This window comes from Canis lupus, chromosome 6 (genome assembly GCF_011100685.1).
Source record: "Canis lupus familiaris isolate Mischka breed German Shepherd chromosome 6, alternate assembly UU_Cfam_GSD_1.0, whole genome shotgun sequence".
In the NCBI taxonomy this organism is placed as follows: Eukaryota; Metazoa; Chordata; class Mammalia; order Carnivora; family Canidae; genus Canis; species Canis lupus.
Window position 1 is genome coordinate 23,564,189 of NC_049227.1, and position 27,882 is coordinate 23,592,070.

At 53.5% G+C, this 27,882-nt stretch overlaps 1 protein-coding gene and 1 non-coding gene across 6 annotated transcripts in view; both read right to left on the reverse strand.

Annotated features, from left to right (window-relative positions):
• POLR3E (RNA polymerase III subunit E) overlaps positions 1-26,449 on the reverse strand; it is a 29,484-nt gene extending 3,035 nt beyond the window's left edge. The window contains exons 1-19 of one of the 5 annotated variants that reach the window (XM_038540074.1): positions 26,303-26,449; positions 20,979-21,051; positions 19,597-19,647; positions 17,206-17,283; positions 16,385-16,500; positions 15,904-15,986; positions 13,357-13,464; positions 12,774-12,820; positions 10,947-11,066; positions 9,862-9,947; positions 9,471-9,515; positions 9,290-9,381; positions 8,237-8,357; positions 5,141-5,222; positions 4,080-4,139; positions 3,826-3,983; positions 3,403-3,464; positions 2,320-2,846; positions 82-159 (exon numbers count right to left, since the gene is read on the reverse strand). In XM_038540074.1, coding sequence (XP_038396002.1) covers positions 82-159; positions 2,320-2,846; positions 3,403-3,464; positions 3,826-3,983; positions 4,080-4,139; positions 5,141-5,222; positions 8,237-8,357; positions 9,290-9,381; positions 9,471-9,515; positions 9,862-9,947; positions 10,947-11,066; positions 12,774-12,820; positions 13,357-13,464; positions 15,904-15,986; positions 16,385-16,500; positions 17,206-17,283; positions 19,597-19,647; positions 20,979-21,014 — 1,950 coding nt within the window. In that variant the 5' untranslated portion in view covers positions 21,015-21,051; positions 26,303-26,449. The other 4 variants (XM_038540071.1, XM_038540075.1, XM_038540072.1 and 1 more) reach the window with 4 other exon arrangements.
• Positions 26,450-26,626: 177 nt separating this feature from the next.
• TRNAL-AAG lies at positions 26,627-26,708 on the reverse strand. The gene has a single exon. It is a non-coding gene; the product is annotated as a tRNA-Leu (tRNA).
• Positions 26,709-27,882: the final 1,174 nt, after the last annotated feature.

The following is a 27,882-nucleotide window of genomic DNA, read 5'->3' on the forward strand; positions in this document are numbered from 1 at the left end:
TGTAAATTACTATACTCTGGGGCTCCTCAGAGGCCCGGCCCCACCTCCCTGCTCTTGAGATGGCAGGAGAGGTCACCTTACCTGATCGCTCATGTCTCCAGACTCCCAGAGGGCGAACACCTTCTGCTCATCTGGGGATGCAGCAGTCTGGGGGGGAAACTAACCAAGGCCCAGGTGTGAGTTGTCTTTACCACAGGGGTCCACCTGCCCTGCCCCTCGCCCCTCCCAGTCTGCATGAGCCCCATTCAGGGAATGAATCAATGGGCGACGGTGGGTTCCAATTCCAGCTCCTCCCACTCACTAGGGCTTCAGTGGGACAGAGTGGGGCACCCGCAGCCCGAAGCCCCCAGGTGCACGAGACAAGGAGGGGATCAGGCTTGTTTCTCCTGCTAGCTTGGCATTAGCTCACCTCCAACATCCAGTGTCACCCTACCCTAAACATAAACCCTCAGACGTGTCCTAAGAAATACTCCCCCATACCTCCACCTCCCTAGGAGGCTCTGTTCCGGGGGATTCCTTTCCACCCCTTCCCTCCAGGGCTGTGTCAGTACGGGCCCAGCACACCAGCGGGTTTGGCAGCGTCCGAAGGTGGACCAAGAAAAGGGTGACCAGGCTCAGGGCACCCGGTAGAGTGGTTTCCAGCCGTGACACAATCCAAGCAACAGCAGCGGCGACTACCAGCCACAGGAAGCCGCAGGGGGGCTAAATGTACAATCTCATTCGATCACAGAAAACCGGAGGTAGGAGCAGGGTGTGGCAGCCCCGACTCTCTGGGGGAGAATCCAGCTCAGAGTTTACTCAGGTCCAGGTCACACCTCTAATAAGGAGCAGAACTAGGGTCAAACCCACATCTGAGTCTCACTCTCCCTGGACCTCAGCACCCTTGTGTGAAAAACGAGGCTAAGCACATTGGGGGGACTGGGGCTTATCTTCCTTCGGGGGAGGCGGGTGGGGGAGCTATCCTAGATAGTCCCTACATCAGGATCACAGGGAGGGAGGTCGATGGGAGAAGCAAAAAGGTCGGTGATCCCCCGGGGACACCAGCCCCACCAAGAGGAAGGAGCAGGGCCAGTGGGGCCTGAGAGTGGCCACTTCACATCCCTCAGCAGCCCGAGGCGGCTTTGCTAACCCTGGGCAGGCGCCCTCCCCTGCCTGGCCCAGCTCAGAAACGTGACCCTGGAGCTAACTAGACCCATTTGCTGGGTAGGCCAGGGTGACTCCACATTGGGCAGGGCCCCTAAACCCTAGTACCTTGTACAGGAAACCGCACCAAGGAGGCTCCCTGCCACAAGGGCCAGATCTCCTGGGGCAGCCCGGGCAGCAAAGCTCTGAGGGCCTCTCGTCCTAGTTTCTGCGTCTCACGCACACAAAGATGGCCGTCGCCTCAGATCACCCGAAACTGCAGGTGCTTCTGACCTGGGATTGACAACGTCAATAGCCCCACACCACACAGATCTGTTGCCAGGCCTTGGCAGAGCCTTCAGGGAGAAAATGACCAGCACCACCTCCTGGAGCCACGGCTGGGCCCTCTTTACCCTCAGCTGAGGGAAATGTCCAACAGCCTCCCCGCTCCTGTGTTTCTTCCACTCCGGGCCCCTCCTGCTGCCGGGACAAGAGGCCCCTTCCGCGGGCCTGGCCGTGCTGGTCAGCTAAGCCCTACTAGGGCGGGAGGCCTGCCAGAAGCCAGGCACGAGCCTTGGGCTCTGGTGACAGGCTCAGTGCATCTCTGTTAAAGCAGAAGATTTCAGCCCTGCAGCCACTACAGGCTCCAATTCAGCTCAGCGCTTCCTGGACGTATGACCTTTATACAAGCTCATTTCACTTCTCTCAAAGTCGGTTTCTACGCGGGCAAACTGCAAAGAGCAAGTGATGACAGAAGTGCACTCAGCCTGAAACGCGGCCAGGCCGACAGGAACAAGAGGTGCTGGCAGGATAGGATCCTGCGTGGACCAAGGCCCTGCTGTAGCTCAAGCAACGGGCCAGCACTGCGGGGGGGGGGGGGGGGGGGGGGGGGGGGGGGCGCCTGGCCCCCATCCTTGGACACCGAAGCCAACATCTGCCCACGTCACATGAGGGTGTGGAGCCTAAGAGGCCCAAGGTCACACAAAGCCACCACAGGATGCAAACCCAGGTCAGTGGTCCTCCCAAGTTCCCATGTGGCCTCTAAACAACAGGTTCCCCCAAAGCAAGCAGGGCCCAGGCCACTCCAAAGTAACTCAACTCGTTTCCTTTCTGCCAGGAAAGCTGCTGCCTGCCCAGGAGCCCTCCTGAGGGGTGGCTTTGTGTGTATGCCCATCTGGGGGCGCAGGCTCTACTTACAGGCACCAGTATTTGCTTGCACCCGGCGGCCAGCACCGTGTCCTGCAGCATGCGGTCTGAGATGCCACTGAACAGTGTGTGACCAGGTGGCAGGCTGGCCAAATGCAGGTTGAAGAGGCGCTTGAGTTCACTCAGTGTGAGCACAAACTGTCTCTGAAAGGTGGCCTCCACGAAGGCCCTCAGTTCCCGGGCCACGGGGGTGCTGGCACAGCCAGGGGGCGGGTGCCCATTGAAGCTGTCCCCGCCTGCCGCCCGCCCACTAGGCAGCCCATTGGCCAGCCTGCTGTGGAGGCCGCCACCGAGAGAGGTGTCCATGGGCTCCTCGTCTTCCTCTGCGTCTCGTTCTTCCTCTTCCTCTCCCTCCTCACTCATGGGCTCCTCCTTGATCCGCACACCAGGCAGGACCTCGGACACCCGCATCTGCTCCTTCCTCCGCTGTAGCTCCCGTTCCAGCAGCGCGTGGTTCTGCTGGGCCTTACTTTTGGCCACTTGGACCCGCTGGTCCCCAGAGAGCAGCCCAGCAGGCCCTGCGGGGAGAGGCAGCGCTGCTCAGCGACGGCACAAGGAAGGGCCCTCCGCCCACGGACAGCCCCTCCCAGCCCGACAGGAGGAGCAAGGCACCCAACAATGCAGGCTGGCCAGGGCTGAAGCCAGCGGTATAGTCCTGCCTCTCACCCCCACATGACCCAGGAGGGATTTAGCTACCCCAGGGATGGGAGAAATAGAACTGGGGAAAAAACAGAATCCCGCGTTGGGGGATTCAAACCAGAAGGGGTTACTGCTGAGTTAGTCCCTGCCAGTTCCTCCTGTCCCACCGCCACCTTCTGCCGACTGAGGAAGGCCTGCAACCCAACACAGCCCCAGAGCTGAGAAGCCCCCAGTCCCCAAGGCCAGGGATTTGGCTACTGGACAAGCCTTAAGCTGAGGTCTGTGGGGAAGAGGGAGGAAGGCACAGAAAGCACACCCGGTGGGGAGAGCCACACATCCCTCTGCGGCCCCAAGCCCCGACAAGCCCCAGCGAAGCAGGCCTCCCAGAGCCAGAGTTGGGTTAGGGGCCTGCCCAGTCCAAAACCTCTCGCACACCTGATTGTCCATCTGGCTTCTTTGGCAAGGTTTCCTTCACAAGATTATAGACTTTTTCTAATCTGAAAAGAAGAATAAACTCTTTTAACTTTATGCCACGTCCCCTGTCACCTGCCTCACTAGAGCCAACAGCTGCCACCAAGGCCAGGGACATCCTGCTGCCTGAGGATGCCATGTGCCCAGAGCCCTGTCCGCCCTCCCCGACAGCGCACAGGCCCCGCACCCACTGGGAGCCCCTGGGGCTCCTGCTCCTTCACAACCCCTCAGCTCTGTGGGATGGCTGTGCCAGGCCTGTGCTGGGGGGGAGGGGGTTCTAGGATCAATCCACAGTGTCCACTGGAGCAAAGGAAGGGGTGCATGCAGCCCCAGCCCAGACATGACCCAGGGAGCGAGGTGGCTGTGGACAGCCCAGCAAGCCCTTACTTGGCCTGGATGCCCGTCCACAGCATATGCTGCCGCTGGACCACATCTGGATGTTTCTTGATGAACTCCCCATCGTAAGGCAGTATGAACTCCCAGCCTTTGTTGATCCTCACTACGGCCATGTGCTCCAGAAAGTCCTTCACATCCTCTGTGCAGAGCTGGGGGCAACGACAGAGGTGAGGCCCGCAGGCCTGACAGGCCACCAGCCCCCATTCCCCGCAGTGGCAGGGCCCGGGCCTCCCAGCATCACTTACTTTGGTCACTGCTGCCACCTCTTTCCTTACCACCCACCGGCTCTGCGTGAACTTCCACATCTGTGGGAGAAAAACGAGCATGTTTCCAGGGGGCAAAGACGGATCACTGATAAGACCATCCTCCAGGCCCCTGTAATTGTCCTGGAAGCCTGGGATTTCCCCACTAAGAACTCAGGTTTGACTAGACCCTCTCCCAGGCCCCGCTTTGGCAGTGTCCGCACGAACAGAGAACAGCTGGCAGGCAGTGGCAGATGGCACGTGTGCTTCGGCCAACAAGCCCAGGATAAAGTATCCACTGCACTTTGACTCCGAGACAAAAATAAACTGCATCTGCACCTAGATACTATCTGTCCAGAGAAGCTGGGACATCCAATTGGGAAAAGATGCTCGCACTCTTTTTGAACAGCTCAAGGGCTGCATGAACATGTCATGGTCACTGTGGACAGCCTAGGAGACCGAGGTCCCCAAGTTCAAAGCACAAAGCTGAACTTTGTGAACTCCCTCATGGGAGGCAGTGCAAATCCAGCAGCCGGGGTTCAAACCTATGAGAGGGATACCCTGGCCAGGACTCAGGTCCTGGATAAGGGCAGGGCATGAGGCAGGGCAATGGACTGGAGGAATGAGCTAACTGAGGAGTCGCAAAAACCCACAGCAATAATGCAGGAACAGGTAGAAGAGAAGCAGGCCTCCCGGGACTATGGAGAACACGACTGTCAGCCCCACCCAAAGCCAGAACTATTCAGGGATTTGGGCCCATGGTACCAGACTGTCCACAAGCATTCATAATGAGCCAGAAATCTGGTTTGTACCAGAGTCCACCTATGGCCTCTGGTTTGTAATCCCCAGGCCAGAGAACTCCCGTGTTCTTGCAAAGCCCAAGACTCCAGGATTCTGAGTTGAAGGACAAAGAAAACAGGGTCCAGAGCTCTGCCCCTGGCCTGGCCACACATACCTGCTCTTCTCCCACTGCCCAAGCTAAGATTCCAAAAGCCCTGCACTGGCCCCAACCCCCTCCCATGACCCTGCCTGACCAAGCAAAGGGCAGAGCACTGAGCACTTACAACAAAGTCTCGACCCCGGCAGAGCACCTCGGCAGGCACGCCGCTGTGAGGGCTGGAGGAGTCCTTGGGATACAGGATGTCACTGCCAATGAGAGCAGGAGCAACAGGTCAGTCCCATTCCTCAGCCCTTCTGCCTCCCGCAGTGCCTGTGCCCCAGCCCAGCCCAGCCCAGGCCTCTCCAACACCGGCCAGTGCAGCTTCCGTTGGGGCTTCCCGGAGCCTGGCTCTGTGAACATGTCTGTAGAAAAGCAGCACTCTTAAAACAACCCCCTCCCCCAAGAGTTCCTCCTGTCAACCCTTCTTGACTTTGCATGCACACATTAGCCTAGCCTGAGAGCCACCGCAGTCAGGGAGGACAGGGGCTCAGAAACAGGCCAGCCTGAGACAGTGAGTCCCACAGGCAAGGCAGCTGTGAGGCCTGGAGAGACTGGGCTGGAAAGCAGGACACGAGGCCTTCACCACCTGCTGGAAGGGACGGGCAGGCAGTGTGAGTGGGAGCAAGAGGGGTCAGGGGCTGGGACCTGGATGGGACTTGGATGGGCCCTGAGGCATGAGTGGGGCGGAAGCCTCTGGAGAGAAGGGAACCACCAGGCAAGCCTAGAGAACTTCAGGGCCTGGGGGCACAGGGTGCTGAGGCTTACGAGTATAACCTTGACCAACTTCGGCCACAGACGCTGTCACACTCACACCACCCCAGACCATCCTATGCCTGGGGTGCCTCTGCTCTCCTGCCCCCTCCTTCTGCTAGGAGACTTCACTCCTGCCCTCCTCAATCCTACCTGGCAACCAACTAATACCCTTCCTTTAAGGTCGAGCTCTGTGTCCACTCCCATCCCAGAAACACTCTTTGGGGACAGGGACATGGCTTATGTTGCTCATCACTGCCACACAGAGAAGGGAGCTGCTAGGTAGGTACTGAACAAATGGATAAACGTGGTGCGTGCCCTGGGCTCATCTGTAATGGTGCCCATCTCTGCCCCACACAATTCCCAAGGGCAGGGACAGTGTAGGAATGACAGTGGAGCACAGGACACAGAACAAGCAATCACGACATAGTTCGTGAACAATGTGTAAATTTTGCATCACCTCCACACAGAAACAGAAGGGACACGGCAAGAAAGGGGCGCCACCCACAGGCCACAGCATGGCAGTGAGGGCTTGCAGCAGGAGCCGAAGAACCGGGGAGCCAGAAAACACACAGCCCCAGAGGCCCCATGTCCAGGTTACAGGGATGGACCCCAGGCTGAAAGGGCAGAAGCACCAGGGCCACAGGCACTGCTGGGCCAAGAGCTCAAACCCCAGCTCCGGGACCACCTTGCTGCCAGATGTTTGGCAAGTGTCTGCCTCTCTGGGTCAGTGTCCTTGAGTGAGGGGACGGCCCCTCCTGGCTCTCACCCATTCGTAACGTAAATATACCTGGGTGGTCCCACTTAATGAGGGATGTGCCATCCAACATCCAAAGACCTTCCATAATCAAACACGTGTGTGGCACAACAGCTCCAACTACTGACAGACACTGGACAAGTTTACCAGTGCAAGGGCGCCACCAGGTGGCAGTAACGTGAACAGACTCTACAATTCACTTGGCCAACCAGCTGAAATGACAGGAGCTTCTGCAAGGAGTTAAAAAATTTGGAACAAATTTTTAAAGAGATTGTTCACCTTACACCACACCTTCTAAAAAGTGAGCCCTTACTAGTGTACCTAATGTCACACTATTTAAAATAAATATAATTCAGGGCACCCCCAGTGACTCAGCGGTTTAGCGCCGCCTTCGGCCTGGGGTGTGATCCTGGAGACCCGGGATTAAGTCTCACGTTGGGTTCCCTGCATAGAGCCTGCTTCTCCCTCTACCTGTGTCTCTGCCTCTCTCTCTCTCTGTCTGTCATGAATACACAAATATTTTTTAAAAAATAAAAATAAAAACATAATTCAGACATACATGAAATGCACCTACACTTACTACCAAGGGTCTGAGATATGCTAAGCATTATACTGAGTGTCAGGGACACAAGGTAGGGGTCAAAATAGAAGTCCCTACTACCCCCATCCCTCTTGAAAATAATGGTCTGGTGGAAGGGTCACAGAAGAGAAACTACTGAAAGGCATCAAGCCACATGCTCCAAACCCCACGGGACACATGAAACAAAACTCACACTCAGATGCATCTTAATGAACTGTGGAAAGCCACAATAAGAGAAAATCTCAGAAAGAGCCAGAGGGGACCAAGGGACTCATCACTAGAAACAATGGGAATGAGAACACAATGAAACTATGTCAGTGTGTGGAAGGGAAACCATCAACCTCGAATCCTACACTCAAGAAAAATATCTTTTAACAATAAAGGTGAAGGGCAGCCACAGTGGCTCAGCGGTTTAGCACCAGGGCGTGATCCTGGAGACCTGGGATCGAGTCCCATATTGGGCTCCCTGCATGGAGCCTGCTTCTCCCTCTGCCTGTGTCTCTGCCTCTCTCTCGGTCTCTCATGAATAAATAAATAAAATCTTAAAACAAACAATCAATAAAGGTGGAATAGATATTTGCAACCAAACAATACCCAAGTAACTCCTCCCCCCTGCAGATCTTCTTTAAGGGAACACCCCGGCAATTTTTGGCAGGAGGTAATTATCCCAGATAGAAACTCAGATGCAGAAAGGGATGATAAGCAAAATCAAAAAGAAAATATGTGAAATCTGAAGAACACTGACTGGATAAAATAACATCTTGTGGATTTTAAACTACAATTAAAAATATAGAAATAAAAAAATAGAAATACAATGGCACATGAGTTGAGAGGAAGATAAACAGAAAGCATTCTAAGGTCTCTGAATTGTACTGGATAAGAATAAAATACAGCCATTAATATAACTATGATCAGTTATGAATGCACTCTGAATCTGTAGGCTACTCACTAAAAGAACCCAGAAAGGGTAACTTCTAAATTAGCAGGGAGAAATGGAGTAACAAAAAAGGATCAAGTAGCAGGTAAGAATGGATATAAAATGCAGGACAACCAGTGCTATGGTAGACTTAAACCCAAAACATCAGTAATCACGAACTGAAATGCATCAGATGGTCCCATGCAGAGGAACTCACCTCTTCACCACCCAGTTTCCCTGGACCAGCATCGCCACCTTCTGGATGCCACGCAGAACAGCCACAGAGTCGATGGAGGGGCCTAGGAGGCTCATCAAGTTGGCAAAAGGCATGACCTTCACTGAGGAGGACACAGATGTCAGACAAGCGAAGGGGCCCTTCCTTCTCCCTCACCAAGTCTATACAGCTTCAGGCTCATGTAACCACTCCAGCGTGTGAATAACACTGACACATGGGTAATAATAAGAGCTGACTTCACTGGCTGCTTGTGTGGGCACCCCACCTTACTGAATTCTGGAGGAAACACCCCAAGGGGTGCTCCTTAAAGGTAAGACTACTACGGGGTGCCTGGCTCAGCTGGTAAAGTCGTGACTCTTGATCTCAGGGTCATGAGTTCAAGTCCCATGTTTGGTGTGGAGTGTACTCAGAAAAAAAAAAAGGTAAGACCATGACTCCTGGGGCCCAAAAAGGGCCCGGGGAAGGCCTGTTGGCAGCGAGGGCAGTGGCCTGGCACCCCAGCAGCCCCAGGCAGAGCTGGGAGCTCGCCTCTGCTCAGGCACCTGGAGATCCTAGAAGTGGTATCTCAGGAAAGGAGCCCAGGGCCTGGGATTAAGCTCTGAGGTTCAGGACTCACCCTACCCTACAGGTTCTGGCCCCCAAGTCCTCTGAAAGACACCAGTCCCTACTGGGTGCAGCCTGGTGCAGGTACCACAAAACAGTGCAAGGGAACGAATGGAGCTCATGTTCACGTGCAAGGCTCTGTAGAAGCCATGAAGAAGCCTCATCTCCGCCCTCAGGAGCTATCCTAGTTCCCTAGTCTCGGGAACATCAGTGGCCTGCCCAGGCTCACAGCAGGGCAGTGGCCCAGCCAGAACGAGAACAGGAATCAGAGCCTGCTGAGGGAGCCCAACAGGCCACTGTGGTGCATTCCTTCTAGGCAAGGCCAGAGCCGTCAAGCCAGGCCCATGCTGAGTCCTTAGTCTGTCCTAGAGTCCATTTCCCCAGGAGGTGGTAGGGCTGGGTTCCCCCTGGAGGAAGTGGGTGTCCACCCACCATTCTTCATCAAGATCTTGATCTGATCAGCCAGGGGCAAGGTGCGCAGCTGGGCCATGGACAGGACGTTGCTGGGGGCCACGGGTTTGTCTCTGGTGAAAACAGAGACAGTGGGTTAGAGGAGAGGGTAAGAGGAAAGATTTGGGGTGGGGAGGGTGGCATCTGGCCCAACTCTACTCACTTCTCCTCTTCTGGGCTGGGTGGCATCAGCATCATGAGGTACTCACTGCAGTGGGGGAGAGGGCAGGGTCAGCCGCTCCTGGGCTCTGCCTGCTCCACCCTTGCCCACAAACCCAGACCCCACCAAGGCTGAGGCCTCCCAAAGGAGGGCTGGGGGTAGGTGGCAGACCCACACCCACCAAGACCTAGCTCCCCCACAACTTGCAGAGAAAGGACGACAACCTCTTTCCACACCCACCCCCCGGCCCTCTCCAGAGGGAGGGCCCCCTCCCATGTCCATTTCCCCTGCTACAGAAGGGGCCACAATCCCTAGGAAGGCCCCCACACTGAAGGGCACCCCCAGGGCCAGTGGTAGGCTCGGTAGCTTAAGACCCTGGCCCAGCCGGTCCCACCTGGGTGACTTGACGAGCTCTGTGTTCTCAACCCCACTGGAACCCTGGCACAGCAGGTACTGGCGCTCATGCTCAGAGCGGCTGTCCTGTGGGGGAAGGGGCAGGGTGGGAAGACCCTCAGCTACCACTCCAGGCCTGCACCACCCCCCTAAGATCCTTTGCACTCCAGTTCTTACCCCTGCATCACCTTCCACTCCAGCCGCCTACTGTCCTGCCACACGGCCAGCCAGAGGATCATATTCAACCACCTGAGCATGGCATTCAAGGCCTCTGTGGTGTGGCCTCAACCAACCATTTCCAGCTTTACAACTGAGCAGGCCCAGCAGCCATGTCCTAGGTGCCCTGCCTGTGACCATTACCATAGGACCATTAACAGCAATGACAAAGTAACAGCTAACAGCCACTGAGCACCTACTACATGCCAGGCTAAGTCCAATGGCTTCATATACACATCAACTTACCTCATGAGGTAATTTGCCTAAAGCCACACACTAGGAAATGGCAGAGCTTTCGATGTCCGATTCTAAGGCTCTGCCAACACCAATCTCTTTTAGGAGGTTCCAGAGATCAGGAGTTGCTGTTCCCTGCCCCCCACTAGAAAAATGTTGGGGAGGCCTAGGGCATCTTTGGGTTCAGCTCAATTGCTTCCCTTACTTGATGCAGCTTCAAGGATTAGGTTCTAAGCCAGCACACGAGATGGAAACCTAGTAAAAAGCATGCCTGGCAGATACACGGTGAACTCAGCCAGTGGCCGAGGGCCGGTTCTCCACGGAGCACCTTCATTCAGGATCCATGATGCATAAAGCTAAGTAAGCCCCACCCAGGGGGTGGCAAGATGCTCACATTGAGAGCCTAAGGGATGTCAAAATCCCTGACCCAGGAAACAGCCGACTCGTTTCCCAATCTCCTGCTCCCCCCGGGACACATGCTAAGTGGACCAGCTGTCCACCAGACTTTATCCCCTCTTGCTGGCCTACCACCAAGTGGCCCTCACTGAACACGAAACCAGTTCAAGATGAGCCACTGAGGCCACACAGAGCCCCGGGCTTCTCTCCCAGGCCCGCACCTCAGGGACCCTGGCTCACCCTCAGGCCATAGTAGTGCAGGTGCACCCAGGGCTCTTCAGCATGCTTCTTCTGCAGGAACTCGTAGGACTGCACACGGCGCTGGCGGGCCTGCTCGGACTCTGGACGCGAGAACCGCACCTGGGAGGGGGGCGTGGCCTCAGGCCCGGGACCCATCCTGGGCTGCTGTCCCAAGTCACCAGGGACACCGGAGAGCCCCACACCACTCCCACCTCCCCATTTCCCGACACAGATCTCTTAAATTCAGTTCCAACCACATCCCTCTCTGTGACTTGCTGACACAGGCCAGGGAGCAGCTTTCTTTTGCTCCTGCCTGCCCAGTGCCCAATCCATTTCCACTGCCCCTGGTAACAGGACCCCCATTTTCTTTGGGGAAATGCCCAGGTCCCCCTCAGTTCAGGGGAGCAGATATCCCTCCCCTGCCCCCACCCCCACACACATTCCCAGCCACAGGAGTGGGCACGTGACTCAGACCTGGACAATCCGAGCACCAAGTCCTCTTAGCCACAGGGGCTGGTTCAGGGTTGGCCAAGCCAATGAGTCCAGTCTGGGACTTTAGTTAGAAGTAATGAGAAAGAAGTTTCTTTTCCCCTGGGGTCTTGGAAGCTGGGAGGATGTGAGCCTGGAGCTGGGACAACTCTGTACCACTGGGGACAGACACCCTGCCTGAGAAAGAGGCCAAAAGAGGAAGGCAGAACCTGGAGATGGAGATGGAGAAACCAGGTCTCGATGACAGAGTCTGAGCACCTGAATCCAGCCATACCTGAAGCTACCCCTCAACTTTTCAGTAACAGAAACCAATACAATCCATTTTGGGCTCATGCCAGGTAGATTGGGGTTTCTGTTGCTTAGAGTCCAGATGGAACCAAGCCCTGACACCTCTCTTATGAAGGGCACCTGCATAGGGGCATTGGCTGGATTATAGAACCCTGGGATTTTTTTTTTTTTTTTTTTAAGTAGGCTCCATGCCCAACAGGGCCTTGAACTCAGGACCCTGAGAGCAAGAGCTGCACATTCTACTGACTGAGCCAGTCAGGTGCCCCAGAATCCTGGGATTCTATATGCGTCCTTTAAAGTTCATAGGCCAGTTGAGTCCCTGAGAAGGGAAGGAGGGCTCTAAGATCATTCAACAAGCTACTGAGAGAACAGGGTGAGCACCCCACACACACACACACTGGTTAGGTCGGGATCCGCCCGACCTAAGGATATGCAAAGGCTCACAACTTAAGCCACGTCTATATGCCATCTGTGTCACTATTTGAGCATTCTTTCTTAAATACTCATTTTTAACCTACATAATCGTACACAGTGGAAACTCTATAAACCATAAAAGGAAGGTCAATATTCTTCTAACAATGTCTGAAACATAGAAATAAGTATTAAGATAGAAACGTTCCATCTGCGTACCACTGGAAAGACAAAATTACGTGGTTCATGAACATGGGGTTTGGCCCCACTAGGACATGGGCTTCATGGCAAAGACTGTGTGGGTTCACTGGACCTCCTAGGCCCTGGTTCCTCCTCCCAGGCAATTCCAATTCCAGCCAAGCCCCAGGGTCCCAACTCTACAGAAACCCCAGGCTGCTGTCCTGTGTACAGCTAGGGTAGCTCAGCGTGGACAGAGGACAGGTTATCCCTCCAGGCTGCCCAGCAAGCAGGCTCTGAAGGATCAGACACTGTTGCAATATCTGTTCCACCCCCAGACCTGGGGTCTGCATAGATCTTCCCATCCCTTGCAGCCTGCAGGCAGCTGACCTATATATAAAGCCGGCCCCACTGTCCCCCTAAGCTGTACCCTCCCTCTTCTCGGGGCCAGAGCTCACTCACCGTGATCTGCTTCACATCTTCTTCTGCCTCATCCTGTGAAGAGTCTCCTGCTGTAAGAGAAAGCAGACTCTTCTTATAGCCTCTAATGGAGCCCCCAACTCCCCAGAAAGCCTCATGCAGGGGGATCTGCAAATTCTCCTTCTAGACAAAGGTGGTTGCACAAGTCTGCGGTTCTCAGTTGGGGGCAAGTTTGTCCACCAGGGGACACTTGGAAATGCAGGAAATCATTTTTGGTTGCCAAAACTATGGATGTGAGTGCTCCTGGTATCCAGTGGGTAGAGCCCAGGGATGCTGCTAAGCATCCTGGAATCCATCCCTCTGCAGTTAATTTTTTTTTTTAAAGATTTTATTTACTTATTCATGAGAGACACACAGAGAGAGGCAGAGACACAGGCAGAGGGAGAAGCGGGCTCCATGCAGGGACCCCAATGAGGGACTTGATTCCTGGACTCTGGGATCACACCCTGAGCCAAAGGAAATGCTCAACAGCTGAGCCACCCAGGCATCCCCCTCTGCAGTGATTTTTTCCATGACCAACCCATCCCGCCAAGAAGCAGACAGACAGAAGGGCCCCAGAGCTCACCCTCATTGGCAGCCTCCCTCTCTCGGTGCTTGGCGTCTGCCTTATCCAGGTAGGAGAAGCTCGGCCGAAGCTGCAGGATGCCATGTAAAGGCGTCAGGTGAAGCTCACCTGGCAGAGGAAGAAGGGCTTGGACCTGACTCTAGGAACTAGGGCTAGCCCACCCATCCCATCCTGGCCTTGGCCTGCTGCCAAAACAACCTCACCTCTGCTCTAGCCCCCAGTCCCAGAGCCTTGGGACCACTGGGAATGTGGCCATTCCCAATCCCACCTGGCCCTGAGGATGCAGTAAGCACACAATGGCATATACCTAGAGCATTCTGCTCAAAGCTGCTTCTTTAAGCCTTTAAGGCCTTCCCAACCCCGGTCACCACCACCTCCCTGCCAGTAGCTCACTCTGGCACACACAGGGCAACTCTTCCAAACACAGCCTGCTCTTCCTACCAGGCCCTTGTCAGACAAATACCAAATGATTTCACTCATATGTGGAATTTAAGAAACAAAAGAATGGGGGAAAAAAAGCACACACACAAAAAACCAGACTTGGGGCTCCTGGCTGGCTCAGTCTATAGAACATGTGACTCTCCACCTCTAGGTTAGGAGTTTAAGCCCCACATTGGGTGGGTGTGGAGCCTACTTAACAAAACAAAACAATCACAGAACCCACAGACTCTTAACTACAGAGAACAAACTGATGGTCACCAGAGGGGAGGGGGGTGGGGGATGGGTAAAATAGGCGATGGGGAGTCAGAGCACATGTATCACAATGAGCCCCGAGCCAGGTACAGAATCACTGAATCACTCCATTGTACGACAGACACGAATATAACACTTTGTTCATTAAAACGGAAGTAAAAAAATTTAAAAAAAAATCATCTTCTCACTCTCCATATAATAATAATTTCCAGAAATGTTAAACAGTTTTGTATAAAATTAAACTTTAAATACTAGAAAAAAAATTCTAGGATGGGAGAAAGAATCCTAAAGAACAAGACAGGACAGGCAATTTGGCTACAGAAAAATACAATCACGTTGGGAAGATGGGAAAAGTCCTGCAGATGGATGGTGGGGACGGTGGTACACCAACTTGAATGCCCTCAATGTCACTGAACTATATATACACTTAAAAATGGTTAAAATGAGGGGTGCCTGGGTGGCGCAGTCAGGTAGGTGTCTGACTGGGTTTCAGTTCAGGTCGTGATCTCAAGGTTGTGAGGTCAAGCCCCGTGTCAGGCTCTGTGCTCAGCACAGAGTCTAAGATTCTCCTCTTCCTCTGCCTACCCTTACCCACCCTCCTGGGAGTGTGCACTCTCTAAAATAAAGAAATCTTTTTTAAAAAGTATATTTAACAATAAAAAATAGTTAAGAAAAATGAATGGCCCTAGTTGCAAGATGTGAGACACAGACGCAAAAAAGAAAGATATTTATCTGATAATACTTTTGAGTCTATTCTAGTTTGTTTCCTAAGTGTTCAGATTAGCTTTACTTATTGTTTTATGAACTCTACACTTACTTTCAATGCTTTTACGGAGATATAATTCACGTGCCATGCAAAACTCACCCATTTAAAGCAAACTAGTCAATGTATTTTAATATGTTCCTGGAGTTGTACAACCAGCACTATAGTCAATTTAAGAACATTTCAGGGGCACTGGGGTGGCTCGGCTGTGTTCCGCTCTTGATTTCGGCTCAGGTCATGATCTCAGGCTCCTGAGATTGAGGCCCTGCGCTGGGCTCTGCACTGGGCATGGAGCCTGCTTGGGATTCTCACTCCCTCCACCCCCCAAAGAACATTTTTGTCTCCCTAGATAGAAACCCTGAACCCATCCTCGGTCATTCCCCATTCCATATTCCTCCCAGCCACAGGCAACTACGACCTGCTTTCTCTACAAACTTGCCTCTTTAGGACACTTCATATAAATGGACTCAGAATATGTGGCCTTCTGTGAGTGGCTTTTCTCACTGAGCATCACATTTTCAAGGTTCATGCATGCTAGAGGATGTAGGAGTACTTCATTCCTTCACGTGGCCAAGTAACTTTTAATGGCATGGCACTGTGCAATCCAGGCATCAGCTGACAGAACTGTTTCACTATTATGCTTCTATGATACATCCATGTACAAGTTTTTGTGTGGACAGACATTTTAATTCTCTAGGGTAGATGCTAAGAGTAAAACTGCTCATGCACAAGCACCTTGTTTTGTTTTTTGGGGGGCGGGGGGGTTTGAGAAGGAGGAAGAGGGAGAGAGAGTGCACGATCAAGTGAGTAGGGGGAGTTAGGCTGTGCCTATGTCCCAGGAGGACAATGACCTTGGAAGCAGCATCTCTATCAGGTCAAGATCCAAAGCCAGAAATCCTCAGAAGTGGCCTATTCCAGCGCCCTGACAATGTCACTTCCACAACCAGCCTGGCCCCTATGGGTGTCCGGTATTCGGAGAATAGCAAGCTGAGTACCAGGCTAGAGATAGCCCACCCCATCCCAGCCCCCATCCTGCTTCCCTCCAAGCAGCCTCCAGGAGCCACAGCAGCCTGGCTGCCCAGTGTGGGTACCTTGCCGGTAGAGCGCAGCAGCGTAACGGGCTGTGTTACTAGTGCTCTGGGAGGAACAGAACGTCTGCTTGTCCATCAGCTTCCTGGGAGCATGGGGAGAACAGAAGTCAAGGGGAAGGAAGCTCCAATCTCAAAGCACAGCAGGGATAGCCCTCTCTACCCCAGACACCTTCCAAAGTTCAACACCCAGGGACAGGGCGCAAGGCCCCACCTCAGCATGTGCGAGCCTCAGGAGGGAAGCTGGGGAAGAGAAAACTCAAGACCTGGTTTGTGGCCCAGGGACAAGTAGTAGGTCAAGCCCCCACCCCCATCAAAGGAGACATTTGCCACGGGGCAGCGTTGCACCAGACCCAAGCATGTGAAATTGGGACTCTGGGAGGGAGCCTGGCAATGAGGGACAAGGGCCTTGGTGTCTTACAGGCCTTTGGAAGGCTCGGATCGGGGCCCGTCAGAGCTTGGATGCTGGACCCAGGGAACTCACGAGGAGTAAGTGCTGCTGTCGTCCGCGCAGGCGCCGTCCACATTGAGTGCAATCTGCTCCCCTTTGCTGCGGCAGTAGTTGGGGTTTAGGGTATCAATGGCCATCTCGAGTTCTACCTGCAGGCAACGAGCACCCCCCAGCATGAGCGACTCAGGACCCCAAAGTCCTGCCCAGAAGCAGGCCTGACACATGTCCCGCAAGGGCCCCTGGGTTCAGTCTACATCAAAGGCCACAAATCCCCGCCCCCCCCCAAAAGGCCACAAATCCCAATCCTAACAGAAAGGCTAGGGTGCTATTTGGGGGGCAGGGAGGTCATGCAGTTCTGTCTGTCCTCCCTATTCTATCCTCCAAAATCTACATTAGGTGCCAACATTTAAAATTCAAGGGAGTTTCTCATAAATATTTTCATTTCCAACTTTTCTTGAGAAGTCAGTGCAATGGGAACTGGCAACGGGAGGCTGGAGCTGCAGCCACTCCCCTGCCCCCCCCACCCCTGGACAAGGCACAGCTCCAGTTCTCCCCGCCAGTGTCACCCCATCCCTCTGAGGCACTAGATTTTCCACTGTACCAGAGCTGCTGGGAACACAAGCCCCCATTTCCTCTAACTCATCTCCAGCCTTATTCTCTCCTGGCCTCTCTGGAGTTGCTTACCCCCTTTCTTTCTGGAAACTTTCCTTTTTGAGCTTTCCAGGCTCTGCAAGCAACTCGTTCTCCAACTGCTCCTTCTCTGGGCTTCTAGTCCCCAAGGGCCTGTTCACTTCCATCAGCCCCCACCTGTGCCACCCTTCCCCTCCTCTACCTCCATCAGAGGGCAGCCCCACCTTCTGCTGCTTGGGCTTAATCTTGGCGGAGAGGTGTGGAATGTCATCGTAGGTCATCGAGGCTGGACGCACAGGGTACTGGGAAGGAAGAGAGCCGTTAGCTACCCGCCCAGCCTACCCCAGTGTTGGGCTCAAAGGCTCCACCAAGAATCAATGCCAAGCAGAGACCAGAGTCCTTGCTGGTCCCCATCTGTGTCCCCTTCATGCTGGCTCCATCCGCTTCCTTCCGAAAGGCAATCTGCAAAGGTCTCTGACCTCCGAGGGACAAACCCAAGTTTAGGAACCCAAAGAGGCCTCAGCACACAGAACCCTGCCCTGGAGGCAAGAGGAAGGATCCGCCATCTTGCTGCTAGTTAGACCACCCATCCAGGTGGAGATGGAGGGGACACAAGGCCATGCACGGGAAGCACAGACCGATGACCTGCCCGGTGATGTGCTGTGGCTGAAGGTGGGTGATGGGTATGTGCGAATGTATCATCCCAGTCTTTCTCTGCTGCCCTGTAAACTTTGCCGTAATAAAAAGCTGCCACTGATCCACTCAGAGAGTCCCTTCTGGGCCTCAGTATCACCATGCGTGAAGTTGTTTTCATGTCACACTTGGATATACTGCTCTGATGTCACTTCTTCACTCTGAACACATGGAGATATCTTCCCCCATCAGCCCTTACCGGGCACCTTTCCTTTCTTCTGCACCAAACTATGAGGTGGATGGATGAGTCATGGTTTGGACCTGCCCTTGACAAGCTGTGGCACCTGTACCATGACAGCCTCTGGAGTCTGCTGGAAGTGTGGCAGTGCACAGAGTAAATCCTCTGTGTGAGAGCCCTTTCTGGCCAGCTCCATTCCAGCCCAAGGCAATGGAGATTTCCCAAAAGCTCACTCAACTAGCAACACAGTGACTCCCCCTTGCTTCCTGGGCTGGAGCTTAGGGCAGCGGTAGGAGAAATAGTCTGGGCCTGAAAAGGGCCTGGGCGGGGATAGGCTTGCACACAACAGTCAGGAGGCCCCTGGTCTGCCAAGATCTGGGGCAGCCCTGTAATCTCCTGATCTTGGGATGGGACGGGTGGTGGTAAAGGGCAGAGGTTCTGGAACCAGGCCTGGGTTCTGATCCCAGGTCTGCCCCTTGCAACTTGTGTACTTGGGCTGGCTCCTTGCTCACAGGGCTGCTAGGACAGGGAAGAAGGCAAAGAGAGTGGACACTGACCCAGGGCCTGGCTCACAGAGAACACATATTGCGGGGGGAGGGGTGTGAAACCATCACCGTGACCACCAATCAGTTCCCCATCATTTTGCAGCCAGACAAGGAAGCAGGTTGGGAAGGCCTGAAGGACAGACCTCCAGCCCCACAGCCCATAAAGGCAGACCTCAAGGGCGGGGGCAGGAGGAGGATGCTGGGTCTCTTCCCAGCTTACATATGGAGCACCACCACTGTTGCCCTGTCCCAGGCCCTGTGCACAAGTTACCAGATTCCCTGTGCCGCCTCACCTTCTCATAGGCAACATGAAGACAAAATACTTAAAATTATAACCTCATTATTGAAGCGTAAACTGGGGCAAAAGAGTTTGTCCGTTCCTCTAAATGTTATATACTAGATCCAGCAATTCCGCTCCTAGGGATATGCCCAAGAGAAATGAAAACAACTGTCTGCACAGAAACCTGTACGGGATGTTCACAGTAGCACCACTCATGAAAGCCCAAAGTGGAAACACCCAGACACCCACCAAGGCGTGGATAATCAAAATGTGGTGTATGTATCCAGGCAGTGGGATACTACTTGCCCACAGAAAGGAATGAGGTGCTGATACATGTTACAACATGAGTGAGCTAAGAAGTCACCTATGCCATGATTCCATGTACATGAAATGTCCCGAACAGGCAGATCCATAGAGCGAGAAAACAGGCTAACAGTTGCCTCAGAATGCAGGTAGGAAGGGGGACAAAACTCCCCTAAAACAGACTGTGGAGCTGAGCTCCAGGCTGGGCCGTGTTCTGAGCACTTTAGCACAGATTCATCCACCCCCACAGGGACTCTACAGGGCAGGCAGCGTTACCGCCACCATTTTGCAAATGAGGAAATGGAGGTATGGAGAGCTTCAGGACCTGGCCGAGGCTCACAGCTAAGTCACAATGGAGATGGAACTGGGCCTCCACACGTCTACCCATCCCCAGAGCCCAAGCTTTAACCACAACATTGCTCTGCCTCTCATAGCTGCCCTGGTTTTCCCACCTTCGAAGTGAGACTATGCACCTGCCCACCCACAAAAGCCAAGAGAACCACCTCGTCCTACACTTTGGGCCCCAAACCCTAAGCAAGGCTGAGGTTTCCCAGGCCCCCTCACCCACCACCCCAACGCTCAAGGGGCACCCTTCGTCCTCTGCTCTCATCATTACCTGAAACAGATAGAGCTTCTCTGCCAGACTTTTGGCCAAGTACACGTCGATCTGGGAAAAAGGGAAGAAGACTTAAACAGGAGACAGAACCCGGTGCCTGCCCCGGCATGTCCCTGCTCCTTGGATGTCAGTCAGGGGTCGTGGCTCCTAGAGGCAGTGTGGGGGAGGAGGCAAGAGCTCAGCTACTGCTAGAAACAGAAGGAGTCTCCAGCCTCCCTCTCTACAGCTCCCAGGGCGACCAGGATAAGAGCTCCTGGTCCCTTCCTAGGCCTACTATAACCCAATAAAAATGTACTTCCCTGAGGCCGCTCAGATCAGGATGTATCCTAGAGCCAGATTAAATGCTTTTCCAACGAGGCCAGGGTAGAGGAGAGCTTACCCACTTGCCTGCGCTTCCTCCCTGTGCCCTCTGCCACCTACCCTGGATTGACCTGTCACATCATCTTAAGGTGGTCTGCAAGCCCCTCTAAGAATGATCTGACCCAACTCTCCTCCTTCTCAACACTAACCACCCCTGCTTTGCCCCACCATGCAGCAGTTTACCTCCCTGCTTCCCTGCTCTTCAGATGAACCATGTTCTCTCCCCCAACCAGGCCTTAAGGAGGAGTAAAGGGCATCAGCACAGGTGAAGGGCATTCTAGGTGGTTGGGAGCAGTATGTGCAAAGGCCCAGTGGCTCTAGGATATGTCTGGATCTGGGCCAACTCTGCAACTACCTCCCCACCATCTGTATCTTGAGACCCCATCTTTGTCAGTCTTGCCCACAGATCTTAAGTTTTCCAAAGGCAGGATGCTGCCTTGCTCACTGTTGTCACAGCCCCCAGCACATAGTGGATCCAGTGAACAACTACTGAATGACTTCTGGGCAGGCCCAGGAAGAAGGGAGAGCTGTCAAACCCATTCATTCAATGAATAGTCACTGAGTATCTACTAAGTGACAGGCACTGAACTTGGCTTTGTAGGCACAATGGTAAAAAACAAAATCTCTCCCTCGTGAAGCTTATGTTCCAATGGAAGGAGATTATGTCTAGGGGATGGGGAGTACTGTGAGCAAGCACAGAGCATGGCCAAGGTAAGGGGCTTGAAGGGGCCAAGGAGGATGTACAGGAGAGCACCACATGAGGCGGGGGGGGGGGGGGGGGGGGGGGTAGTGAGAAATGCTGGATCAAGGATTGGGAGAAAGGGAAGGGTTATCTGCAGGCAGTTATCTAGAAGAAGAGGGTTCCATGCAGAGGGAACAGCTTGTGTTAGGGGACCCTGGGATGCCAAAAGATGCCAGGCCGGCCTGAAGATGAAGGAAGGGCCACAGTCCCACTGCCTAAAGCCCTGGGCCGGGGCACTCCTCCCTGGTAGCCCCAGCAGAGGGTGGGAAGCAGCAGTTACCTCCTGTACGACTGGGTCATCCTCTTCATTGGCCATACTAGGGGGAGCCAGCCGCACGATCCTCAGACTCAATCTGCAAGGGAGAGCAAGAGGCCTGAAACAAATGTCAGTCAGCCACACCGCCAACACCCCTGGGTGCCACCTATGCTGCAACAGGCCCTGCTCTGGGAGAGGAGAGCCTGAGATAAACAGAACCTGACCTTCTTCCTATGCCTTTCCTGGAGTCAACACAGACAGCCAATTCTATACCTCCACTGGCCAGAATCTAACAAGGAGAAACCACCAGAGGGTGCAAAGAGGTGGACCCACAGCAGCACGTATCGGCTGCACCTGTGGGGAAATACATGACCAGCTTTAAGGGTCTTTTGACCACTCACAAAAAAGAGGTCACTGCCAGGCAGGAGGATGGAGACTGGCTGGTCTACAGCCATGATGAAAACCTTGAGTACCAACTGGGGGCCATAAAGGGCAAGTGTTAAGAAACTTGCCCAACAGGAAGAGCAGGGAGTCCCAAGGCTTTCCAGGGGGACTGTCTCTGGTATCTGACTTTTAAGCAAACTTGAAGCTCAACTCTGTGTGAGAGGATTCTCCTGTTTTGTGTGTGACACAAAATGACCCTCTTCCCAGATTTTACTCAACACAACCCTGCAAGGAGGCTTGGGTGTCCCCACTTTCTAAGGGGAGCTGCAGGGATGGTGTGCATGGTTAGCCAGAGAGCAAGCCAGCCGATGGCCCGGGATTCCAAGCCAGGCCAGGTAACAGCTACAGGTAGGGGAGCTCAGAGGGAAGGAAGAGCCTTCCTGCTGGGGAAGACAAGGGGGCATCTGGGCTGAGCCCTGAAGGACAGAAGGATCTGGACAGGCCATGACTCCTGAGAGCAAGAGGGACCCCAGGTGACTGGCTATACCTCAAGTACCTGGAGGGGAGAAGGCTGCAGGTCTCCTTGGCAGAGGGGAACTAACTCACTCAGGCTGACTCTTATTCCCGCAGGGAGAGGATGTTCATGTGGGTACCTCCGGAAGCAGCCCCCAGACCCCTAATTTCTGGTAAGACCATCATGATTTGTCTTATCTACTTAACACCTGAGTTATTCAATATTTAAAAGGGCCTAATACCTTCACCATGGGTGGGGCTCAAGGTCATCTAAGCCCTCTGCCTGCGGTGTACCACCTGGAATCACTTGGCACATTCCAGATACGTATTCCAAACTCAGACGGCTCAGCCCCAACACTAGCCTCGTCCCCGATGCCTCTGTTCCCCTCACCCCACACCAGAAACTCCTGTCAGTTCCACCCTTAAAGGATGTCTGAAGTCCAGCCACCCCCACTGTCACCGCCCCAGCCCCCATCCAGACGGCTCCACTGCCTGCAATTACCAGAATGGTCTCCCTGCCTCACCTGAGGCCCTACGATCTTTGCCCAACCCCACAGCCAGTGCCAGTGATCCCCTGAAAGTCACATCAGCTCGCCATGCCTCTGCCTTTGAGGACAGAAGCCCGTCTTTATGACTCACCTGCTGCCACCACCACCCCTTTACCTCTCAGACCTCCTCTCCCACAGGCATCCTTCCTCTCCCCCAACCTCGGGCCTTGGCAACCGCTCTACCCTGAGAGCCTCATGGCTCCCTCCCTCACCTCTTCCAAGGTTTTGCTCAAATGTCACCTTGTCACAAGACCTTCCCTATCTACCGTATCCAAAATTGCAATACCCTTCTTCAATTCCCTTCCCGGGTCTGGTTTTCCCCAAAGCACGCATCACCACCCGACAGTTATTATTTTGTCCCCACCCTCACTGCCAGTAAGTTACACGAAGGCAGAGATTCTGGTCTATTTTGTCCCTTGCTGTACCCTCCTTACCCCACAGCAGGCACTCCCTACACACCTGTTGTCTGAATAAATAAGCCACAGGAAGGCTATTTAATAGGGAGCTACCAAAGATTTTTGAGTGGAGGAAGATGTGGAGGGCCCAAGAAGGTAAAACTAGAGGGAAGATGCTACCTCAACAGTGACGGCTTGAAGACGATAAAAATCAGAAGCCTGAGACTGACAGTTTTAGGTTCCTGCTCTGGCCCAGACAGAGGGTGATGGATGACAGAGCCCCAGACCCCACCCCATCTGCACTGGCCACCAAGCACCACAGTTGGAGGTCAAGCACCTAGATCCTCTGTGCCTGGCTCTGTGGACAACTAAGAGACCAGGGACTTACACACGAGTCAGGGAACAGGTCATATATGAAGAGGTGTGCCCTGGGAGGTTCCCCAGACACGATCATTCCTGAGCAACTGGCTTTCTCAGCTACTGTTGGGCTCTGCTAACCTCTCCCTAGTCACTGAGGAGCTCAGGGAGGATGGGATCCCTGGGGCCCCTGCTCCTCCTCCAGCTGGCACATGTGACGGGGGTAACAGGGCTCTCGCTTCCCTTCATCCTCCCAGCCGACATCAACCAACCAGGTAGCTTTCCAACTTTTCAGCCCAAGGCCTATACTAAGAAATCCACTCCATATAAATGACTCAGAACATAGACACAATTATGTAACTAAGCTAAGGTTTCAAACAACCATAACAGTCCCTACTATCCGTGATACAGTGTTGTTTTCGACCTCCACTCATTAAAATTAAACACGCTGGTTACAATCCCTCAAAGTGATTTCACATCCCACCAGCAAAACTTTTTTTTAAAGTAATCTCTATGCAGAACATGGGGCTCAAACTCACCACCCCGAGATCAAGAGCTACATGCTCTACCGACTGAGCCAGCCAGGCACCCCTCACTAATAAATCTTGATGCATGATTAAAAAGTACTGCTCCAACAAGTCTCCCTGGCATTCCTCTTTTCTCCCTCCAACCCTCCCAGAAACAGCCAGAGTTGTCCTTGCGAAAGAGTAAATCATATCATTCTCCTGCTCAAAACCCTTCACCTGCCACATAGGATAAAACCCAAACTTCTCTCTATGGCCTCAAGGCCCTGTAAGACCTTGTCCCTGCCTTTCCCCTCACCATCTACATAGCCAGGTAGCCACCTGCTGGACCTCCAAGAGGCTAGGCCCCAGTCTGTCTCAGAACCTTTGCAAGTCATCTACTTCTCCCAAGGCTTTTCAAAGCTGGCTCTTTTTCCTTAGATATCACCACCACCACCCCCTCCAGGAGAGAGGTTCCCCTGATGCCCATCTTCAAGAGCTCCCCCGGTCAACCGGCTCCCAGTCACTACCACCTCTCCCTGTTTTCTTTCTTTCGTGGTTCTTACCATAATCTGCAACTAGCTAGTCTATGTGTGTTTGTGTTGTCTGCCTTCTGCACTAGAATGTAAGCTCCACAGGGGCCTCTCAGTTACTTCAACCATAAAGTGGAGATGATTACGCTTTACTTCATCAAGTTGTTATAAGGATTATTATCTCTTTTTAAAATCCATGCTGCTCTCCCAATACCTAGAACAGTGCCTGGCATGAAGCAGACACTCAATATAGGACACAAAGAATAATGAAATAAATGAACGTGTGGAATCAGGCAGTTACAGACCATTTACCCAGTGAGCCTAACTCAGCCCCATCCAGACACTGGTGGACTCATGGTTTGTGTCTTATGGACACTTGAGGAACAGACAGGGGCTGTGGCCAAGGCAGCAGCAGACCTCCTGGCCATAATGTACTCTGTGGCAGTGACCATGGCCTTGAGCTCATGAAATTTCCCCCAGCGGGGAGCTGTCAACAAATGGAAAGGAGACAAGGACGCCAGGTAGAGCTAAGAAGGGGTACAGAGCAAAGGAAATACCTGAATGCCCCACCTGGGTGCATCCCTGTGCACCTAGGGATCTAACCTGTCAGCCAATCAGAAATTCGGAGGCAACTCCAGAGGCTCTTTAGCTACTAGAGGGTGGACAAAGTACAGCAGGGTCAAGTTGAGAGGGTCTCAAGGCAAACAGTCTCAAGGCCTGGATTCTAGCTGCCTGTGAGCCTCTTGGGCAAGGCATCTCCCCACTCTGGGTCACCTCGGCTTTTACCTCCGTTAAAGACTTAGCCTGGAGAAACAGAACCAATTAACCCTTAACTGAACATCAGACCCTACTCCAAGGACTTCACACTACCGTCACATTTCTCAACAGTCCTCTAAGTCAACATGCATCAGTCCCAATTAAGAAATGAGGGAACTAAGATTAAGGGAGTAGGTAATTTCACCCAAGGTCCCAGCACTGGAGAAGAGCAGAGCCAGGGGGGAAACCGGGGTCTGGCTGATGTCAACGATCCGGATTCTTAACCACTGTGCTGCACACCTCTCGAATAAAAGGCAGTATGGGATAGTGGTTAAGAGCCTGGACTCTCAAAACACAACTACACCGGTTCAAATCCCACCTCAACTACTTACCATCTGGGACCCACCTGGGATGGTTTCGTCTCAAGGGGTCTCGCTATTTTCATCCCTAAAATGGGGATAATAAAAGTACCAACCTCCCGCGAGGGCTGCGGCGAGAATTAGACAAGGGGGTAAATGTAACCTGCGGCGGGAGCTTTGCTATTTACTCGGCAACGAGTGTTTTCTTCCCAGGTCGGAGGAGGCGAGCACAACGCTGCCGAGCTGGGACGTGTCGCGTCTTACCTGAAGCCCTCACCACAAGCCTACGGGGTAGGTTAATTTTATTATCCCCATTTCACAGATGAAGCAGCTCTGGCGACTGCGAAGACCTCCTCTACGGCCCAACGACTGTAAAGCTAACACAAGTCAACGACCTTGCTGATGTGCCTGCCGGCTTACTCGACGTGCTTCCGGACACCTCCTCCAAGCGGCGTCGGGGCCCGATCCGCCGCCCGGCGCGGGCTCTCGGTGGCCTGAAGCGATGAATGGGCAGCGCCGGGCCCGGCCGGCGTCGGGGGCAGCGGCGAGGAGGGCGCCCGGGCAGGCTTGGGGACGCCCCCCGGCCCCGCAGGCCGGGCCGCGCCGTCCGGCGGGTGTCAGGCCCCCTTCTCACGCGCCCCCCGCGGCCATCGCCACCGGCCGCCGCGCTGGCGGGACCCGGCTGCCCTCGGACAGGTGCTCCCGCAGGAGGCCCGCCTGCGCCGGGCGGAGCAAGGCAGCTGGACCCTGAGTCAGCGCCGGCAGCCCTGCTGCGGCACCCCCGACTCCAGGGCCGGGCCGAGCCCGCAGAGCTGGGCCGGGTCTCCGGGGGGGAGCGGGCCCGGCTGCTCCTCCTTCCCGCCCGAGCCCCGGGAGGCCCCCCAGCCCCCGGGCTCGGCGCGGCGCGGGCCTCCCGGCCTACCCGGCAGCCCAGCCCAGGCCCACCTCGCGAGGGCGGCCCGGCTCCAACCGACGCGTGCGCTGCCTTCTCGGCACTCACCTCTCCGCGGGGGCCGTGCGCGGGCGGCGGCCACGGCCCAGGTACCCGCGGGCTGCAGAGGCGGCGGCGGCCCGGGTCTCCTCAGGCAGCGGCCATGTTGCCTGGTGGAGAAACTCCAGCGGACACGTGGGGGGAGCGGGGCCGGGCCTCGCGCTTCCTTTTACCCACAATGCCCCGCCCCGGCGCGCGCAGACCCGCCCCCTCCGCCGCTCCATTCATGCGGGCCGCCCGCCCGGGCTGGCAGCAGGGGGCGCTGGTGACCCGGCAAAAGGGCGGAGAGCGGCCCGCTGCCGAAGCGGTAGGGCCAAAAAAACAAAAGCGCCCTGGCAGCGGTGGGATTCGAACCCACGCCCCCGAAGAGACTGGAGCCTTAATCCAGCGCCTTAGACCGCTCGGCCACGCTACCGTGCTGCCGAGGGGGCCTTCCGGGAAGCTATTTAATACTTTCCGAGCAAATTTCATTAATGTTTCTCGCGTTTCGCTTGTTTTTGATAGATTTTGAATGTATCATGCGTCTAAAGGAAAATATTTCCTCTAATATCTACAGCCACATTTTTTTTTTTTTCCCACCCCGAACAGGTTTCAGAGCGATAAGCAGTTTAAGAATCCGTGTTCGGAGTCGGCTGTTGAGCCCGGAGACCTCGGAGCGGCCACGTATCCCCGGAGGAATCCTGGATTCCGGTAGTAACTCGCCCCGGGGGCTCGGGAGGCCAAACCCGGGAGCTCGCCTGAGCAGCTTTCTCTGGAAAGTTAGGTGTTTTAATTTTTAGGTACTCAAATAATAAATGAAGGATTACAAAAATATTAAAACGTTGCAGATAAGGCCCAAATATGCACTTTTACCTTTGACCCCAAGTCCCATCCACAGAGGTGACCATTATTATCAGCTTAGTGTCTGTCTTTCTGGGTTTTTTACTGTGAATTTATGTGGCTGTCTTCATACGGATACACAGATACTCAGAGAAAAATGGATATTTTGTTTTTATTGTGTATGGGTTTTTACATAAATATTATACTATTATTCTTGATCTGCAACTGTTTTGTTTTTTGTTTCACCCAAATATACTTTTAAAATATCAATCCATGTTGATGGAAATAGATATTTAAAAATACAGAAGATTGAACACCAATAAAAAATAAATTTATTATAAAAAATTTTTTAAATAAAAATAAATAAATAAAATAAAAACATAAAGATACAGAAGAAAACAATAAAAAATAAATAAAAATAAAAATACAGAAGAAGTACAAAGAAAAAATAATCACCCACATTCCCACCATCTAATATGGTAACATTTCACTTCCAATTCTTTTCCTATGTACATTCTTTTTTCTTAAAAGCTACTCAGGAAACGATATGAATATGCTGTCCTTTTAAAAATCCATTTAAAAATATACTAGATCATTAAAAAAAATTTTTTTAAATAAAAATGTCTTAAACCATTATAAATTAAAGATAAAACCTCCTTCCCAAACATCCTCCCTCAGCTATGACTATTATAATTTGATGTGTATTCAATCAGTTTCTTATACTTTCACATCTATATTTATACCTATAGATACAGATATTTCTGTGTGTA